Below are 20913 nucleotides of genomic sequence, written 5' to 3'. Positions count from 1 at the left end.
GTACTCACAGGGTGTTGTCCACCAAGGAAGCTTGCTCGAGCTTGGTGTCCTGTCACGTAGGCATGGTTGACCATCCACATGGCCAACATAAGTCTCCAGGACGTCCAGAGGTCATGCTAATACTGTGTGGCTCTAGGTCCCCAGCTGAACAAAGACTCTTTAACGGGAAGGGCATCCCAAGGCTTAGAGGTTACCCCCTAGAACCCAAGGGTAAAGGCCAAACCCCTCGTTGGGCAAGGTTAATCCTTTACTGCACAGGATACTCTTATTTTTGCTGAAGAGTTTACAGAAATACAGTATGGTTGTCACTTAGGGGCTTCCAGGTGAAGCCAGTATTTTTAAGAAGGAAACGTGTGCTAAGCTTTAATAACCAACATCTGAATTTTTTTTTTCTTTTTTTTTTTTTTTGCGACGGTGTTTCATTCTGTTGCCCAGGCTGGAGTACAGTGGCATAATTGCAGCTCACTGCAGCCTTGACCTCCAGGGCTCAAGCAATACACCCACCTTAACCTCCTGAGTAACTGGGACTACAGGTGCATGCCACCACACCCAGCTAATTTTTTATTTTTTTGTAGAGATGAGGTTTCACTGTGTTGCCCAGGCTCTCAAACTCTGGGCTCAAGCAGTTCTCCCACCTTGGCCTGCCAAAGTGCTGGGGTTAAAGGCGTGAGCCACCATCCCCAGCCTGAAATTTTCATATCTTATGTTGTTACCTCTCCTCACCACCTTATTTGCTGATTGGGATGAACATTGAGCCTTCCACTTTATGTTTGGCTTAACCTAACCTCAAGAAGCTAGAGATTGATTTCACAATATTTTTTACTTGTATGTGCGTGTGGCATTTTCTATCTCTAGTTGTAAATATATATCTCTATAACTTGGCCTAGGACCACCAGATGGCCTTAATAACTCTCTATGAGAAATTATTCAAAATAAATGCAGCACAGTAAAGTTTTTTTACCTCTTTTGAAATATCCTAAGTTCAAAAGATGTAAAATCCATAGATTAGGGCCAGGCACAGTGGCTGATACCTGTAATCCCAGCACTTGGGAGGCCGAGGCAGATGGACAACTTGAGGTCAGGAGTTCAAGACCAACCTGGCCAACATGGTGAAAACCCATATCTACTAAAAACACAAAAACTATCTGGGTGTGGTGGCAGGTGCCTGGAATTCCAGCTGAGGCATGAGAGTTGCTTAAACCCAGGAGATAGAGGTTGCAGTGAGCCGAGATTATGCCACCACACTCCAGGATGGGCGACAGAGTAAGACTCTATCTCTAAATAAATAAATAATAAAATAAAATAAATAGAATTATTTTGGAGTTGCTTTGTTGAATTTATGGTTGTGATTTTAAAGTATTAGATGTTTTTTCATCCAGTAAGGCCTGAGGTATATTATTATAGTATTCTTAAAATATATGTGTAGAATATTGAGGGGGAATAAAATACTTTTTAGTCAGACTAAAAAGTATTTTACTATTTATCATTATAAATAATTGAAATTTATTTCATTGAGGAATCTGAGTTAATTGAAATTGTAATTTAATCTGAATTCTTTTTTTTGTCTTGTCCATGTCAGGGCATCATTTATTATGTTACGACCTCTTCTAAACTAGAGGAGTGGCTAGCTAATGAGACAATGCAAGAAGGACTTCGTCTATGTGCTGATCGCAATTATGTCGATGTGGACCCAACTTTTAATCCAAACATTGATGAAGACTATGACCACCGACTGGCAGGCATATCTAGGGAGAGTTTCTGTGTGATTTACCTCAACTGGATAGAGTACTGCTCTTCCCGAAGAGCAAAGGTAGAGTTTATTTCATTTACAACTCTTTGAATCCAGGTTTTTCCAAAGATGCAAAGAAGTCCCTGTTAGTTCTTATGAGGTCAGTTTTTCAAGACCTTCCTCTTTCTGATCTTCTGGTTAAGATAACCTAACTGGTTCATTATGGTTGGGCCAAACCAGCTCTACCAAAACAGGTTAAAGGAAGTGGCCTCCCTCTTTCTTTCATTTTCATTGTCCCAGTCTCACTGTCCAGGTAGCACCTCCTCCACCCTGGGCATGCACAGGCATTCACACACATTCACATTCCATGCATTACCCTCCAAAATCTAGTCCTTAAGAAATTCTACCTCTGTCTGCCACACTTAAGGATAATTAAATGTCTTTGTCCCAAATACAAAGTCTAGACCAGTGCTGGCTGATAGACTTTCTGCAGTGTTGGAAATGTGCTGTCACTGCCACATGTGGCTGTGAAACACATGAAATGTGGCTAGTACAACTAAAAAGCTGAATTGTAAATTTTATTTAATTTTAACTGATTTAAATTTAAGAGCCCATATAGCTAGTGACTACCATATTGGACAGTGTGCATCTAGACCATTGATTTTCAGATGTTAATGTGAGTAAAAAAGACATAGGAACTTGTAAAAATGCAGATTCCTGGGCCCCATCTGCAAGACTCTGATCTAGGTCTAGGCTGGGGATCACCCTAGGTGATTTTAATTCTGGTGGTTCCCAATCCACACATTAGGATAACATGTCTTATCCTAAAAGTAAGATGAGTTAGGGACTTCAGCAACTACGGCTTCCTTCTAGGTCTCATGATTTTTGTGGTAGTATCACACCCCTGGTCAGACTCCATGTAACATAATTGCAGTGCCAAGGCCTGTGATTACAAAGCTAATTCCTACCACCACTGCTGCTTTTTAAGCAAAAGTCTTGTGTAGTTGAACCACTAGTGTCGTATGTACAGATGTACCTGCTGTCATGGAGCAGTGTGAGCTGCCTTGACAACTGGTGCCTTCGTCATGGTCTAGGAGGTGCATACCGACCGTCTTCACATTTAGCACTTGGTTTAGTCCTTCCTTTGCCACCACTTAGAGTGAGACAGCCATCATATCAGCCTCTTTTTACTCCATCAATAAGAACAGAAGCATCTTGTACTTCCTTTCTGAGCAGTGGCCTTTGAGCTTTTTTACTAGACGTGCAGTATATACTGAGCAGAGTAGTATATCTTAAAAGAAGGGATAGTGAGTTGGATAAAATAACCTCACAAAAGGCTCAGAAGACCGGCAGACAGTGGCTAGAAATAGAGGACCTCAAAGCTAAACTTCTTTCTTCCAAACATATAATAAATAGTTTTATTTTTTCGTAAATATACTTAAAATGCTTTGCATACTGTTCTCAAATCCTTGAACTGACTTTTGTTGGGGGGAGTAATGGGAACAGTCATATTATTCTGTAGCTCTTCTTTGGCTTAGATGATATTGGCTATTTTGTTGTGATTTAATCATAATGTTTTGGGCTAGGAGTTCACAGTCTACCCACTCAGGAACAGGGTTCCATCCTACCTTAAGGACCTTTCTCTTAGAGATTATTGCTGAAGTCATGAACATGGCTCCTGATTGGTAATAAATCATATATTCAAAAGGTTTACCTCTAAACTTGGGTATCCCCAGTCTCATCAGGTAGCTTATTTCACTAATCCTGGTCTGTTTTGTTTCCTACTCTTACAATCTGTTTAGAAGAAAATTATCAGTTGTATTTTTCCAGCTATATAGTCTTCCCATCTGCTCTAGTTTTTCTTTTAAGTTGAACAAGATTATCTTCATCTCCTTAAGATCTTGCATGCTATTCCCTGAATCAGCATTCCCAGAATAACCTTTTCCTGGGGACATTAATCAGGCCAGACTTGCTGACTCTAAGCTGTAGTGCCCTCATCTGAATGTTTAAAAGCTGCCTCAGACCCTTCTTCCGTAGTTTCCTTTCAAGATAGTGTAAGATTGATCCTGAACTAACTGCATTAAAATTACCTTCAATGGGAAAATGAAAAGATTCATCTCAGTTTCTTTCTCCTACTTTTCAAACGATAAGTATTTCTTTCACTTTGTTGTTAGTATTAGCAAGAATTCTTGGTGAGAATATCTAATGCAATTTAGGGAGTAGGGCACACGCTTTCTCCAACAGTAACAAAATAGTGCTACCAGGCTTGAACTAATTTTTTTCTTTCAGCAAATTAAAGATGTTGCTATACTGTCTTCTGGCTTGCATTGTTTCTGATGAGAAGTCTGCTGTCATTCTTTTCTTTGTTCCTCTGAAAAAAATGGTAGGTACAATATAATATCTTTTTTCACTGGCTGCTTTTAAGATTTTCTCTATTACTGGTTTTAAGCAATTTAAATATGATGTGTCTTAGTGTAGTTTTCTCATGTTTCTTTTTTTATTATTATTATACTGTAAGTTCTGGGATACATGTGCAGAACATGCAGGTTTGTGGCATGGGTATACACATGCCATGGTGGCTTGCTGCACCCATCAACCTGTCATCTACATTAGGTATTTCTCCTAAGCTATCCGTCCCATAGCCCCCAACACCCTGACAGGCCCCAGTGTGTGATGTTCCCCTCCCTGTGTCCATGTGTTCTCATTGTTCAACTCCCACTTATGAGTGAGAACATGCAGTGTTTGGTTTTCTGTCCCTGTGTTAGTTTGCTGAGAATGATGGTTTCCAGCTTCATCCATGTCCCTGCAAAGGACATGAACTCATCCTTTTTTATGGCTGCATAGTATTCCATGTTGTATATGTGCCACATTTTCTTCGTCTAGTCTATCATTGATGGGCATTTGGGTTGGTTCCAAGTCTTTGCTATTGTGAACAGTGCTGCAATAAATATACGTGTGCATGTGTCTTTATAGTAGAATGATTTATAATCCTTTGTGTATATACCCAAAATGGGATTACTGGGTCAAATGGCATTTCTGGTTCTAGATCCTTGGGGAATCGCCACTCTATCTTCCACAATGATTGAACTAATTTACACTCCGATCAACAGTGTAAAAGCGTTCCTATTTCTTCACATCCTCTCCAGCACCTGTTGTTTCCTGACTTTTTAATGATTGCCATTCTAACTGGAGTGAGATGGTATCTCATTGTGGTTTTGATTTGCATTTCTCTAATGACCATTGATGATGAACTTTTTTTTATATGTTTGTTAGCCACATAAATGTCTTCTTTTGAGAAGTGTCTGTTCATATCCTTCACCCACTTTTGGATGGGTTTTTTTTTTTTTTCTTATAAATTTGAGTTCCTTGTAGATTCTGGATATTAGTCCTTTGTCAGATGGGTAGATTGCAAAAATTTTCTCCCATTCTGTAGGTTGCCTGTTCACTCTGATGATAGTTTCTTTTGCTGTACAGAAGCTCTAGTTTAATTAGATCCCATTTGTCAATTTTGGCTTTTGTTGCCATTGCTTTTGGCATTTTAGTTGTGAAGTCTGCCCATGCCTATGTCCTGAATGGTATTGCCTAGTTTTTCTTCTAGGGTTTTTATGGTTTTAGGTCTTACATTTAAGTCTTTAATCCATCTTGAGTTAATTTTTGTATAAGGTGTAAGGAAGGGGTCCAGTTTCAGTTTTCTGCATATGGCTAGCCAGTTTTCCCAACACCATTTATTAAAGTTTTTGTCAGGTTTGTCAAAAATCAGATGGCTGTAGATGAGTGGCATTATTTCTGAGGCCTCTGTTCTGTTCCATTGATCTATGTATCTGTTTTGGTATCAGTACCATGCTGTTTTGGTTACTGTAGCCTTGTAGTAGAGTTTGAAGTTAGGTAACGTGATGCCTCCAGCTTTATTCTTTTTGCTTAGGATTGTCTTGGCTATGCGGGCTCTTTTTTTGATTCTGTAGGAAATTTAAAGTAGTTTTTTCTAATTCTTAGAAGCAAGTCCGTGGTAGCTTGATGGGGATAGCATTGAATCTATAAATTACTTTGGGCAGTATGGCCATTTTCACAATATTGATTCTTCCTATCCATGAGCATGGAATGTTTTTCCATTTGTTTGTGTCCTCTCTTATTTCCTTGAGCAGTGGTTTGTAGTTCTCCTTGAAGAGGTCCTTCACATCCTTGTAAGCTGTATTCCTAGGTATTTTATTCTCTTTGTAGCAATTGTGAATGGGAGTTCACTCATGATTTGGCTGTTATTGCTGTATAGGAATGCTTGTGATTTTTGCACACTGATTTGTATCCTGAGACTTTGCTGAAGTTGCTTATCAGCTTAAGGAGATTTTGGGCTGAGACAATGGGGTTTTCTAAATATACAGTCATGTCATCTGCAAACAGAGACAATTTGACTTCCGCTCTTCCTATTTAAATACCCTTTATTTCTTTCTCTTGACTGATTGCCCTGTCTAGAACTTCCAATACTGTGTTGAATAGGAGTGGTGAGAGAGGGCATCCTTGTCTTGTGCCGGTTTTCAAAGGGAATGCTTCCAATTTTTGCCCATTCAGTATGATATTAGCTGTGGGTTTGTCATAAATAGCTCTTATTATTTTGAGATAGGTTCCATCAATACCTAGTTTATGGAGAGTTTTTAGCATGAAGGGCTGTTGAATTTTATTGAAGGCCTTTTCTGCATCTATTGAGATAATCATGTGGTTTTTGTCGTTGGTTTTGTTTATGTGATGGATTACATTTATTGATTTGCGTATGTTGAACCAGCCTTGCATCCCAGGGATGAAGCCAACTTGATTATGGTGGATAAGCTTTTTGATGTGCTGCTGGATTCGGTTTGCCAGTATCTTATTGAGGATTTTCTCATTGATATTCATTAGATATATTGGCCTGAAATTTTCTTTTTTTGTTGTGTCTCTGCCAGGTTTTGGTATCAAGATGATGCTGGTCTCATAAAATGATTAGGGAGGAGTCCCTCTTTTTCTGTTGTTTGGAATAGCTTCAGAAGGAATGGTACCAGCTCTTCTTTGTACCTCTGGTAGAATTCAGCTGTCAGTCTGTCTGGTCCTGGGCTTTTTTTGGTTGGTAGGCTATTAATTACTGCCTCAATTTCAGAACTTATTATTGATCTATTCAGGGATTTGACTACTTCTTGGTTTATATTTGGGAGGGTGTGTGTGTCCAGAAATCTATCCATTTCTTCTAGATCTTCTAGTTTATTTGTATAGAGGTGTTTATAGTATTCTCCGATGGTAGTTTGTATTTCTGTGGGATCAGTGGTGATATCCCCTTTATCATTTTTATTGTGTCTATTTGATTCTTCTCTCTTTTCTTCTTTATTAATCTAACTAGCAGTCTATCTATTTGTTGATCTTTTCAAAAAACCAGCTCCTGGATTCATTTTTTGAAGGGTTTTGTTGTGTCTCTATCTCTTTCAGTTCTGCTCTGATCTTAGTTATTTCTTGTCTTCTGCTACCTTTTGAATTTGTTTGCTCTTGCTTTTCTAATTCTTTTAATTGCGATGTTAGGGTGTTGATTTTAGATCTTTCCCACTTTTTTCTGTGGGCATTTAGTGCTATAAATTTCTCTCTAAACACTGTTTCAGCTGTGTCTCAGAGATTCTGGTACGTTGTGTCTTTGTTCTCACTGGTTTCAAAGCACTTATTTACTTCTGCCTTGATTTCGTTATTTACCCAGTAGTCATTCAGGGGCAGATTTTTCAGTTTCCATGTAGTTGTGTGGTTTTGAGTGATTTTCTTAATCCTGAGTTCTAATTTGATTGCACTGTGGTCTGAGAGACCATTTGTTTTGATTTCTGTTCTTTTGCATTTGCTGAGGAGTGTTTTACTTCCAGTTATGTGGTCAATTTTAGAATAAGTGCAATGTGGTACTGAGAAGAATGTATATTCTGTTGATTTGGGGTGGAGAGTTCTGTAGATGTCTATTAGGTCTGCTTGGTCCAGAGTGGAGTTCAAGTCCTGAATATCCTTGTTAATTTTCTATCTCGTTGATCTAATATTGACAGTGGACTGTTAAAATCTCCCACTATTATTGTGTGGGAGTCTAAGTCTCTTTGTAGGTCTCTAAGGACTTGCTTCATGAATCTGGGTGCTCCTGTATTGGGTGCATATATATTTAGGACAGTTGGCTCTTCTCGCTACATTGATCCCTTTACCATAGCTTTTCTTTGTCTTTTTTGATCTTTGTTGGTTTAAAGTCTGTTTTATCAGAGACTAGGATCGCAACCCCTGCTTTTTTTTTGCTTTCCATTCACTTGGTAAATATTCCTCCATCCCTTTATTTTGAGCCTGTGTGTGTCTTTGCACTTGAGATGGGTCTCCTGAATACAGCACACCAATGAGTCTTGACTCTATCCAATTTGCCAATGTGTGTTTTTTAATTGGAGCATTTAGCCTGCTTACATTTGAGGTTAATATTGTTATATGTGAATTTGATCCTATCATTATGATGTTAGCTGGTTATTTTGCCCATTAGTTGATGCAGTTTCTTCATGGTGTCGATTGTCTTTACAATTTGGTAAATTTACAGTACCAGTGGCTGGTACTGGTTTTTCCTTTCCATATTTAGTGCTTCCTTCAGGAGCTCTTGTAAGGGAGGCCTGGTGGTGACAAAAATCTCTCAGCATTTGCTTGTCTGTAAAGGATTTTATTACTCCTTAGCTTATGAAGCTTAGTTTGGCTGGATATGCAATTCTGGGTTGAAAATTCTTTAAGAATGTTGAATACTGGCCCCCACTCTCTTCTGGCTTGTGCGGTTTCTGCAGAGAGATCTGCTGTTATTCTGATGAGCTTCCCTTTGTGGGTAATCCGACCTTTCTCTCTGGCTACCCTTAACATTTTTTCCTTCATTTCAACCTTGGTGAATCCGATGATTATGTGTCTTGGGGATGCTCTTCTCGAGGAGTATCTTTGTGGTGTTCTCTGTATTTCCTGAATTTGAATGTTGGCCTATCTTGCTAGGCTGGGGAAGTTCTAGATAATAATTCTGAAGAATGTTTCCAAGTTGATTCCATTCTCCGCATCACTTTCAGGTACACCAATCAAATGTAGGTTTGTTCTTTTCACATAGTCCCATATTTCTTGGAGGCTTTGTTCGTTCCTTTTCATTCTTTTTTCTCTCATCTTGTCTTCATGCTTTATTTCATTAAATTGATCTTCAATCTCTGGTATCCTTTCTTCCGCTTGATCGATTCGGCTATTGATACTTTTGTATGCCTCACAAAGTTCTCATGCTGTTTTTCAGCTCCATCAGGTCATTTATGTTCTTCTCTAAACTGGTTATTCTAGTTAGCAATTCCTCTGACCTTTTTTCAAGGTTCTTAGCTTCCTTGCATTGGGTTAGAACATGCTCCTTTAGCTTGGAGGAGTTTGTTATTACCCATGTTCTGAAGCCTACTTCTGTCAGTTTGTCAAACTCATTCTTCATCCAGTTTTGTTCCCTTGCTGGTGAGGAGTTGTGATCCTTTGGAGGAGAAAAGCATTCTGGTTTTTGGAATTTTCAGCCTTTTTGCACTGGTTTCTCCTCATCTTCGTGGATTTATCTACCTTTGGTCTTTGATGCTGGTGACCTTCGGATGGGGTTTCTGTGTGGACATTCCTTTGGTTGATGATGATGCTATTCCTTTCTGTTTGTTAGTTTTCCTTCTAACAGGCCCCTCTGCTGCAGGTCTGCTGGAATTTGCTGGAGGTCCACTTCAGACCTTGTTTGCCTGGGTATCACCAGTGGAGGCTGCAGAACAGCAAAGATTGCTGCCTGTTCCTTCCTCTGGAAGCTTCATCCCAGAGGCCAGCAAGTGCCAGTCAGAGCTCTCCGGTATGAGGTGTCTGTCGACCTCTGCCGGGAGGTGTCTCCCAGTCAGGATGCACGGGGGTCAGGGACCCCCTTAAGGAGGCAGTCTGTCCCTTAGCAGAGCTCGAGTGCTGTGCTGGGAGATCCGCTGCTCTCTTCAGAGCCAGTAGGCAGCAACATTTAAGTCTGCTGAAGCTGTGCCCACAGCCACCCCTTCCCCCAGGTGCTCTGTCCCAGGGAGATGGGAGTTTTATCTATAAGCCCCTGACTGGGGCTGCTGCCTTTCAGAGATGCCCTGCCCAGAGAGGAGGAATCTAGAGAGGCAGTCTGGCCACAGTGGCTTTGCTGAGCTGTGGTAGGCTCTGCCCGGTTCGAACTTCCTGGCAGCTTTGCTTACACTGTGAGGGGAAAACCGCCTACTGAAGCCTCAGTAATGGCAGATGCCCCTTCCCCCACCAAGCTTGAGCATCCCAGGTCAACTTCAGACTGCTGTGCTGGCAACAAGAATTTCAAGCCAGTAGATCCTAGCTTGCTGGGCTCCGTAGGGGTGGGATCCACTGAGCTAGACCACTTGGTTCCCTGGCTTCAGCCCCCTTTCCAAGGGAGTGAATGGTTGTGTCTCGCTGGCGTTCCAGGCGCCACTGGGGTATGAAAACTCTGGCAGCTAGCTCAGTGTCTGCCCAAATGGCTGCCCAGTGTTGTGCTTGAAACCCAGGGCCCTGGTGATGTAGGCACACGAGGGAATCTCTTGGTCTGTGGGTTGTGAAGACCATGGGAAAAGCATAGTATCTGGGCCAGATTGCACTGTTCCTCATGGCACGGTCCATCACAGCTTCCCTTGACTAGGGGAGCAAGTTCCCTGACCTCTTGCGCTTCCCAGGTGAGGCAACGCCCCACCCTGCTTCGGCTTGCCCTCTGTGGGCTGCACCTACTGTCTAACCAGTCCCAATGGGATGAGCTGGGTACCTCAGTTGGAAATGCAGAAATCACCTGCTTTCTGCCTTGATGTTGCTGGGAGCTGCAGACTGGAGCTGTTCATGTTCGGCCATCTTGCCAGCCACCTGTTTCTTGTTCTTGAAGTTCATTGAGATTCTTGGTATCTGTAAGTACATAATTTTTTTCAGATTTGGAAACTTTTCATGATTTTAAAAAATCTATTAAAGACATGCTTTATTAATACAAACACACACGAACTATAAAGGAGTAAGAAATATAAATATCTGTGTCGTGAGCAAACATTCAGGATTGACAGAATGATCAAAAGAGACTGCAACAAATTGGATTCCTATGGTGGAGAGGGCATCTTCACTGGTGAGGGGAGACCCCAGCTATAACAGCTTTTCCAGTTCTCTCTCCCATCCAGAACCATGAGAGGCATGCCATTCGAGGGGAGGTGTGCAATCTGATGCTCCTCAGGCAGGTCAAAATTCTCAAAGTCTATAGGATTAAAAGGGGAGCATTTTTCTACTTCTGGATAGGTGTCATCAAGGCAGGAATAGACGTGGTTTTAGCTTTAACAGTCTTCTCAGTGGTAAGGCCAAGACCACAGCTTCAGCCCATCCTTAGGAGCCACACAGGTGCCTGGTTCTCTGTTTTCCTTATCAACAAGGATCATAGTAGTTATTCTGGATTACTCCAAGACTCTCCCTCTACCATTATTAAGAATAGTTTTTTCTGTTTTCCTCTACCCCTTTTGCAGGAACTCCAATTGTATTTATATTAGGCTGCTTGATTGTCCTACAGCTCCCTGACGCTCTGTTCATTTATTTTCAGTCTTTTTTCTCTCTGTATTTCATTTTGCATAGTTTCTATTGCTATGTTTTTGAGATCATTTATCTTTTCTTCTGAATTAATATACCAGTAATCCCGTTCAGTATATTTTTTATCTCAGACATTGCTTCATTTTTATCTCTAGAAGTTTGATTTGGGTCTTTTCTACAAATCTTCCATGTCTCATTCAACATGCTCAGTCATTCCTCTGCCTTCTTGAGCTTATGGAATATAGTTAAAATAGTTGTTTTAATATCCTTGTGGGTTAAGCCTAACATCAGTGTCAGTTGTGGGTCAGTTTTGATTGAGTGGTTAATTGATTGTTATTATGGGTCCTATTTTCCTGCTACTTGCATGCCTGTCGATTTTTTATTAGATGCCAGTCTTTATGAATTTTACCCTCAGGGGTGCTGGATATTTCTGTATTCCTGTAAATAATTCTTGAACTTTGTTTTGTGAGACAGTTAAATTCTTTGGGGACAGTTTGATCCTTTCAGGGCTTGCTTTGGAGGGACCAGAGCAGCTGTTAGTCTGGGGCTAATTCTTCCCCATGACCAAGACAGTGCCATCCTGAGTGTTCTAGCCAGTCCCAAGATTTTCCGCTGCTCCTTTGTATTCCGTTTGGATGATTCTTTTCTCAGCCTAGGGTCCTCTTTGCGTGTGCTGATCAGCACTGTGCTGCAGATCTCCAAGTTCCCTCGCCTCCCTCTCTCAGTAGCTCTCTCTAGCACTCTGCCCTGTGAGCTTCAGCTGACTCAGAGGCCTCTGGCTCAATTTGTGCTTGCCTTTCTTGTGCTGTGGTCTGCAAACTCTCTAGGTAATAAGCTCAGTCAGTTGTAGGGCTACCTCATTTGTTTCCTGTCTCTCAGGGACCAGTGTCCAGTGTCTGAAAACTGTTGTGTCATGTATTCTGCCCAGTCTTTGGCTGTTTCAGCTGGGGGATAAATATGGTCTCTATTGAATCATCTTGGCTGAGGTAAATCTGAATTAAAAAACAATTTCTCATCACAGAAACAATACATTTTGAGTGTAGAAAGTTGACAGGGGAAGGGAGGTAGAGAAGAAGAAAAAAAGAATGAAGATCACCCGTCATTTTATCACCCATTGTAACTACCTTTAGTATTTTTTCTTTATACAACTTCAAGCCTTCACCCACTCTCCTTTATTTTTCTTTTGTATTTCTTTAAACTAGTGCTCTCATACTCTTTATTTACTGTTTTGTAACCTGGACCCAAATTTTTTTTCAAAATGCCTACTTGATGAAACTAGAGTATGTGCTGTAAGAGGTAATATGTCTTTAGAAACAATCTAATTGGCAAGCAACTAGGATATCTCTAACACAGTCGCCATTAACTAAATTATCAAATTAATGGTAATTAACCTATCAACAGTAAGTTAATATCTTAGACTGTTCCCCTATTGTATTTATAAGTTAATGGTTTATAAAGCCAAAAATAAATACCATTGGCAAAGTTAGAATAATTAAGCTAATTATTAGCCTGTATCATTGATTCTTCACCTTTAGCATGTATTAGAATCACCTGGAGAGTGATTGCTTGACCCCACCTCCAGAATTTTATTTCAGAGATCTGGAGTGGCCAGAGATTTGCATTTCTAACAGGTTTCCAGGTGATGTTGATACTGCTGGTCTTAGGACTATACTTTGAGAAGCACTGCCCTGGATCATTTTTTGATAACTGAGATACTACCAAGATTTTCTTTAGTATTATGTAAGGTAATCAGTGATTATTATTTAGGCTTTCTTAGAGGGAGAAACAGAGGAGAGTTACCAGCTTCTTTCAATTGTAAGGTATGTAATTGTTAAAAAATAAAAACGTTGAGGGGAAACAATATTTTATGAATATCAACTTGATTTTCTTTACTATATTTATAGTCACTAATAGGCGAACTCACCTGCCACTAATAGCCTGCTTGTCAAATTATGGTCAAAAATAAGTAGTTAATACAAAAAATTAGCCAGGCGTGGTGGCGGGCGCCTGTAGTCCCAGCTACTCGGAGAGGCTGAGGCAGGAGAATGGCGTGAACCTGGGAGGCGGAGCTTACAGTGAGCTGAGATTGCGCCACTGCACTCCAGCCTGGGCGACAGAGCGAGGCTCCATCTCAAAAAAAAAAAAAAAAAAAAAAAAAAGTAGTTAAGAAAAAAAGAAAAGAAATAAGTAGCTGATAGAACTATTGTATTTTCAGGAGAGGGTAATATCAATAATCCCAATTAGTACTTTGAAATCTTTAGCTAAAATCCTAATATTTTATAATAGAGTCAGTTTTATTTGTTTTATTATGTTCCATTATTATGAAATTTTAGATTTTATTTAAGGATTCCAAAGAAACTCCCCATACACATTCATGCTTCATTTCATACAGTTTTATTAAGTTTATTTTGAGGAGATAGAAATTATGTACTCTTTGAATTCTTTATCATTTCGCTATATTATTTAGATTTATGATTTGTTAAATACTCACATACCTTTCTGATAACTAATGTTTTTTGTTTTTTTAAAGCCTGTGGATGTGGACAAAGATTCATCCCTAGTGACTCTCTGTTATGGACTCTGTGTTCTGGGACGGAGAGCTTTGGGGACTGCATCCCATCATATGTCCAGGTAAAGAAGGCATTTCTGTTCTGAGGAAGAGAGTATGGGAAGCTGTATAACCTAAATCTAAAATCATTTTTCATGGACGCATGTATTCTATGCTAAGTTATTGTAAAGTCTTTTTAGGTTTTATATTTCTATATATCATCTTCTTGATCATAGGTGAGCTGTCCTAACTGGTTAACAGAACTGGTTTTTAAAATTCACACATGCGTGGGTAGCCACTGATAATGAGAATATAATGAATTTAAGACATTTTAAAATATAACCACCCCATGAATTTTGATTGGCCTCCTGTTTACAACTATTTCTCTAATAAATTCATTCATTTCTATTTTTCCATATTTCCTTGCAGTCTTTGTCCAGGGTATTTGTACTTCTAATATAGTAATATATTAGATTTGGAGACTCTAAATCTAAACTGAATTTCCTAACATATACATCCAAATGAATCAGAATTAAGAAATACCACATATTTTGAATTTTTTTCTGTGATAACTACATGTTTTCCATTAAGCTTTTCTTAATTTATTTTAACTTACAGGCTGTTTGCCTGTTATTTTCATGGACTCACTATTACAGTGGTTTATAAATAAGGGTCCCAGGTTGGACAGGACCTATCTCTTGTGATTCTGGTTCAGGGTTCTGACATTAGTTCCTGGAATCTGTATTTTCAAAACACTCCCAGGTGATTCTGATGCACACGCAGATGTAAGAATCAGTGTCATGGAAGACCTTTGTCAAAACATGTGAACTTTTATCTCCAATCTTAACAGTAATTTAGAGTCATTCCTCTATGGATTGCATGCCCTATTTAAAGGAGATTTCCGTATTTCTTCAATTCGAGATGAATGGATCTTTGCTGACATGGAATTGCTAAGAAAAGTAGTAGTCCCTGGGATCCGTATGTCCATTAAACTTCATCAGGTAAGAAGATGAGATTTTTCTAATTCATTACTGGTGTTTACTGATCCTTCTTCACATGATTTCAGTATTAGTCCATTCTCATGCTGTAAGGAATACCCGAGACTGGGTAATTTATAAAGGAAAGAGGTTTAATTGACTCACAGTTCCACAGGGGTGGGGAGGCCTCAGGAAACTTATAGTCATGGCGGAAGGGGAGGCAAACACATCCTTCTTCATATGGTGGCAACAAGGAGAAGGGCCAAGCAAAAGGGGGAGAACCACTTATAAAACCATCAGATCTCACGAGAACTCACTCGCTATCATGCGAACAGCAGCATGGGGGTAACTGCTCCCATGATTCAGTTACCTCCCACTGGTTCTCTTCCAGGACACGTGGGGATTATGGGAACTACAATTCAAGATGAGATTTGGGTGAGGACACAACCACACCATATCAGCTTCCAAGTTATGTTTCTTAGGAACCTTTTGAGAAATATTCTGATCTGAATAAAAGAAAAATGTGATTTCATGACAAGATATATTAAATGTTTAAAACCTGAACCTATATTTCTTTTTTTTTTTTGTAGTCAGCTATTTAATTAGGTTCTTAAGATATTTAGAACACCAGTTTGTGAGGATAAATTCCATTTGTCAGGGCAAACACAGATCGCAGGTAGGCCTGGAGCTGAGGAGTAGCTTTGATTTTTGGTAAAATTTGTGAGTCCACAGCTTTCTGATCAATCTTGCGCTGCTCCGTAATCTCGTATTTCTCTTTTTCTGTGTCGAAGATCTCACCTTCCTGGTGTCTGGGCTTCCGCAGCTGCTTCTTCTTGAAGTAAGCATCAGTAAGATGTTTTGGGATTTTTACATTGCTGATATCGATTTTGGTTGAGGTGGCAATGACAAATTTCTGGTGTGTTCTTCGTAGAGGAACTCGATTGAGGACCAGAGGTCCAGTTATAAGTAACAAGCCACTAGCCAGCTGCTTCAGGAAAACCACCCTCTTGCCCCTGTGGCGTCCAGTAAGGATGATCAGAATGGTCCCAGGGGTAATGCTGGCTCGCAGTTTTCTCACGTGCTGACTGAAGGGTTTTTTGCCGTGGCTCAACAGCTTTCGAGGCACATCTTCAGTAGGATAATATCTAGGCATTTTGCGAAGTTTAACCACCCGGGTACCACCGTTCTTGTCACCACCAACTGGTTTTGTAACAGTTGCAAGAACTTTCTCCTTCTTTTTCTTTTCAACCTTGGATTTAGCGGCTGAGTACTTCCTCTTGTACATGGCCTTTCTGGAATATATGGCAGATCGGGAATACCTGCCAATTCCTCTGACAAGGACAGGGTTGCGGCTGCAATGAGGCTTCCCCTTCTTGGGCTTTTTAGCCTTGAGGTTACCCTTTTTCACCTTGCCACCAGCATCAGCCTTCTTGGCTTCGGGTTTCTTCTCTTTAGTATCTGGCTTCTCAACTTTTTCACCCGCCATCTTGCAAGATGGGAAAGAGCAACCTGAACCTATATTTCTAATAGTAAGTTTGAATATTAACATTAGAGAGTGACTGATACAGGCATGAAATGTGAAGAAAAAAATTATTTACAAGCTGTAAGTAAAGGTCCTTGGCCCCTATAATACTTATTTTGACTTCATATTGTTGTAATGCCTGCCTATTCCCTGTATGAATGTTAGCCAACTCTAAATGTAGTGTAGTAACACTTCAGGAATGTTACACGTGCTGCTGTTACTGAATGATGAATTTCATTCCATGTGTTATATAGAATAATAGGTGGTTAGGACAGACTTAGGCTTAGCTAAATATCTTAGTAGGGTAATAACATTAAAGTGAGGCCCCGCAATGCATTTCTAAAGCCCTAGATGATTGCAAGAATATATTGTGAAATTAAGTACTGGCACTTGTTCCTCCATTCCACTGGACAGTAGTTATCAGGTCTAATGATAGAGACCCTGTGATAAGACTCATTAAAGTGTATCTGCAGTGCTCAAATCTAATTGAATCTTTTGCCCCCACATAAAATGTGACTTACTCTTCAAGTCATTATAATATAATCTAAAGTGTGGGAATTAAGTTAAAAACCTCACATTCTTTAGGAACATTGCTAATAAGGGACACATTATTTGAAAATCTCTGTGAAAAATGGAATACTATTTGAGGATGATGCCCTGGGGAAATATTAATTTGGGATCAAATAGAATTATCCATCTTCAGACTAGTTTTAGAGTTTTGAGACAGAATTCAGTGCATTTCAAAAAAAGGTAATTACTTCAGATTAAAATGTTTTTAAAACTTAGACATTTCTGGAAAGGTACCAAGTATGTATCTGCTTTATAAGAAATACTCTCTTTCATATAGCATAATTTTCTAATAGCTTCTGACAAACTTCTTCAATTAATTCTAAATGTTATCACAGATATTTTATCTCAACTTGTCTGAGACGAAACTGAGCACAGAATTAAAGCCTCTGATGCCTTGGGTGCCTGCCCCTAGTCTCTCCTTACAGGACTCTCTTGCCTGTTGCTGCCAGGTCTCTTTCCTTAAATATTGCTTTGGCTGTGGTATTATTGCCAATATCAGTGATTCTTTACTTTATATTCTGGCCCAACACACTTGGATATAGCACACTCCCATCATTAGCCTGGACTGACAATATTTATAAACAGGGAGGTGAGAATGTAGAATTGGAACCAAGAAGCCATGGAGGGCTGAGGGGAGGAGAGGAAGTGGAGAATGTAATGCAACCTGGAGAAGTTCCTTAATTCTGATACACCTTCTAGGAGGGTGGAGATTGACCTATAAAGTCACAAACAACAGCCATATATTGATCATCACTTTAAGCGAGACATTAGGTTGTCTATGAGGATCTCTCAAGCAGGAAAATCTAGATGCGTAAATTAGTACTGATCATTGCCAAAGTTCATGTGCTCATGAAAATCCATAAAAGTGAACAATAGGCTTATATACTAAAAGAAAGGATATATGCATCTACCTTACAACCCAACAATTCTACTTCTAGATGTTTACACAAGAGAATTAAAGTACAGTTCATTCTTGAACAACATAGGTTTGAACTGCATAGCTACGTTTATACACAGATTTTTTTCAGTAAATGTATTGGAAACTTTTTTGGAAATTTGCAACAATTTGAAAAAGATGAACTACAAAGCCTAGAAATATCAATAAAATAAGACAAACTTAGGTATGTCATGAATGCATAAAATATACATAGATACTAGTTTATTTTATTGTTTGCTACCATAAAACACACAGAAATCTATTATAAGAAGTTAAAATTTATCAAAACTTACAAAAACACAGACCATACATGGCACCATCTGCATTTGAAAGAAATGTAAACAAAGATGCAGTATTAAATCGTAACTACATAAAGTCAACTGTGGTACATATTAATATTATATACTACAGTAATTTCATAATCACCTTCTGTTGCTATTGCAATGAGCTCAAATGTTGGGAGTATGCTTAAAACGCCGTGTGGCACTAATCATCTCTGTGTGAGTAGTTCGCCTTTCAAGTAAATTGTGTATTTCAATAAAAAGTGATCTCACAGTTCTTGTGTATTTCTCATTGTGTTTAGTGCAGTACCATAAACCTTAAATAACACCATGGGACCCATACAAAGTGCCACTAGTGATGCTGAAAGGGCCCCCACAAAACAGAGAAAAGTCATGACATTAAAAGGAAAGGTTGAGTTGCTTGATATGTACCATAGATTGAGGTCTGCAACTGTGGTTGCCCACCATTCCAAGATAAGTGAATCCATCTTAAGGACCAGTGTGGAAAAAAAGAAAATTCGTGAAGCTTCCAGTGTTACTACACCAGCAGGTGGAAAACCTTGCACATTTTACAAAATACCTTTTCATCTCATGTTGAAAATAATAGCTTTTATGTTGGATGCAGGGTTGCTATAAGAAAGACATACCTATAAACACTAATGTGATTCAAGAAAAAGCGAAGTCATTATATGGCAGCTTAAAGCATAAGGAAGGTGAAGGACCTAAAGCTGGAGAATTTAATGCCAGCAAAGGATGACTTGATAACTTTAGAAAGAGCTTTGGCTTTAAAAATGTCAAGATAACAGGAGAAGCAGCTTCTGCCAACCAAAAGGCAGCAGACGAGTTCCCAGATGCCATTAAGAAAATCACTGAGGAAAAAGGATATCTGCTTGAACAGATCTTTAATGCAGGTGAAAGTGCCCTATTCTGCAGCGAGGGTTGGGGTGGGGAAGCCACAAAGGACATTTTTTAGTAAGGAAGAGCACCAAGCACCAAAATTTAAGGCAGAATGGGTAAGCTAAGTTTACTGTTTTGTGCAAATGCAGAGAGGGGTTTATGATCAGGACTGTCTTTACCTATAAAGCCTCTGACCCCTAAGCCTTGAGGGGAAAAGATAAACACCAACTGCCGTTTTGATTGTACAACAAGAAGGCCTAGACAAGGAGAACTCTTCCTGGTTTGATTCCACCAATGCTTTGTCCCTGAAGTCAGGAAGTACCTTGCCAGTAAAGGACCTTCTTTTAAAGTTCTTTTGATATTGGACAATGCCTGTGGCCACCCAGAACCTCATGAGTTCAACACTGAAGGTGTGGAGGTGGTCTGTTTGCCTCCAGACAACATCTCTAATTCAGCCTCCAGATCAGGGTACGATGAAGACCTTTAAGGCTCATTACACATGGTACTCAATGGAAAGGATTGTCAGTGCTATGGAAGAGAACCCTGATAGAACATCATGAAAGTCTAGAAAGATTACACCATTGAAAATGCCATTGTTGTATAGAAAAAGCCATGAAAGCCATCAAATACAAAATAATAAATTTCTGCTGGAGAAAACTGTGTCCAGATGTTGTACATGACTTCACAGGATTTATGACAGAGCCAACCAAGGAAATCATGAGATTGTGGATATGGCAAAAAAAAAGAAAAAACTGGGGGGTGATGAAGGATTACAAGGTGTGGCTCTTGGACAAATTCAAGAGGTATTAAGCACCACACCAGAAGTATTAACAGAAGATAACTTGATGGAGATGAGTACTTCCAAACCAGCGCCAGATGATGAGGAAGACAAGGAAGCAGTGCCAGAAAACAAGTTGACTTTACACAGTCTGGCAGAGTGGTTTGGATTATTCAAGACTGATTTTGACTTCTTTTACAGTATGGACCCTTCTGTGATATGAGCACTAAAACTAAAGCATAAGATAGAAGAAGAATTGGTACTATATGGAAACATTTTTAAAGAAACGAAAAAGGAAAAATGTCAGAAAAGTACAATGTTTTTTGGTAAAGTTACACCAAGTGTGCCTGCTTCTCTTCCCTCTCCTTTCACCTCCTCTACCTCTGCCACCTCTGAGACTGCAAGACCAACCCCTCCTCTTCCTCCTTCTCAGCCTGTTCCAAATGTGAGATGACAAAGATGAAGACCTTTATGATGATCCACTTCTACTTAATGAACAGTAAATATATTTTCTCTTTCTTATGATTTTCTTAATAACATTTTCTTTAGCTTACATTATTATAAGAATACAGTATATAATATGTATAAAATACAAAATATGTGTTAATTGACTATGTTATTGGTAAGGCTTCCAGTCAACCGTAAGGTATTTGTAGTTAACATTTTTGGGGGAGTCAAAGGTTATACATGGATTTTAGAGTGCATAGGGATAGGCACCCCAACCCCTGCATTGTTCCAGGGTCAACTGTATATGTCTACACAAAGACTTAAACACAAATGCTTATAGTGTTTTTATTCATAACAACCTCCAACTGGAAACTACTCAAATGTCCATTAGCAGACAGGCATACAAATTATGGTATATCTACACAACAGAATATTACTCAGCAATAAAAAGAAACTAATAACAAACAGTAGATGAGTGGTTACTTGAAGTTTAGAGAGTGAATGCCAGAGGCAGGAAGGAACTTTTTGAGGTGATGGAAATGCTGTATATCTAGATTGCAGCAGTGGTTACCTGGGTAGGCACATTTGTCAAGATGCGTCTAACTGTACACTTAAAATGGGTGCATTTTGTTGTAAATCATATTTCAAACT

At 39.4% G+C, this 20913-nt stretch overlaps 2 protein-coding genes across 7 annotated transcripts in view; one reads left to right on the top strand and one right to left on the bottom strand.

Moving 5' to 3' along the window:
* PCNX1 (pecanex 1) overlaps positions 1–20913 on the top strand; it is a 210935-nt gene that overhangs the window by 165756 nt on the left and 24266 nt on the right. For all 6 annotated transcript variants that reach the window (XM_058429893.1, XM_032134763.2, XM_032134758.2 and 3 more), the window contains 3 exons: positions 1580–1810; positions 13836–13936; positions 14704–14854. In XM_058429893.1, coding sequence (XP_058285876.1) covers positions 1580–1810; positions 13836–13936; positions 14704–14854 — 483 coding nt within the window. The remainder of the gene's footprint in view (positions 1–1579; positions 1811–13835; positions 13937–14703; positions 14855–20913) is intronic.
* On the bottom strand, positions 15412–16350 carry LOC116456141 (large ribosomal subunit protein eL6-like). The gene has a single exon (XM_032753751.2). The coding sequence runs from the start codon at positions 16314–16316 to the stop codon at positions 15450–15452; it is 867 nt and encodes a 288-aa protein (XP_032609642.1). The 5' UTR covers positions 16317–16350; the 3' UTR covers positions 15412–15449.

This window comes from Hylobates moloch, unplaced genomic scaffold (assembly GCF_009828535.3).
Source record: "Hylobates moloch isolate HMO894 unplaced genomic scaffold, HMol_V3 SCAFFOLD_16, whole genome shotgun sequence".
Taxonomy (NCBI): Eukaryota; Metazoa; Chordata; class Mammalia; order Primates; family Hylobatidae; genus Hylobates; species Hylobates moloch.
This window is presented reverse-complemented; position numbering and strand designations above follow the sequence as displayed.

What these genes read in the sequence shown, in the direction of transcription:
- LOC116456141 (XM_032753751.2), bottom strand. Translation starts at nt 16,316, where the DNA reads ATGGCGGGTGAAAAAGTTGAGAAGCCAGATACTAAAGAGAAGAAACCC.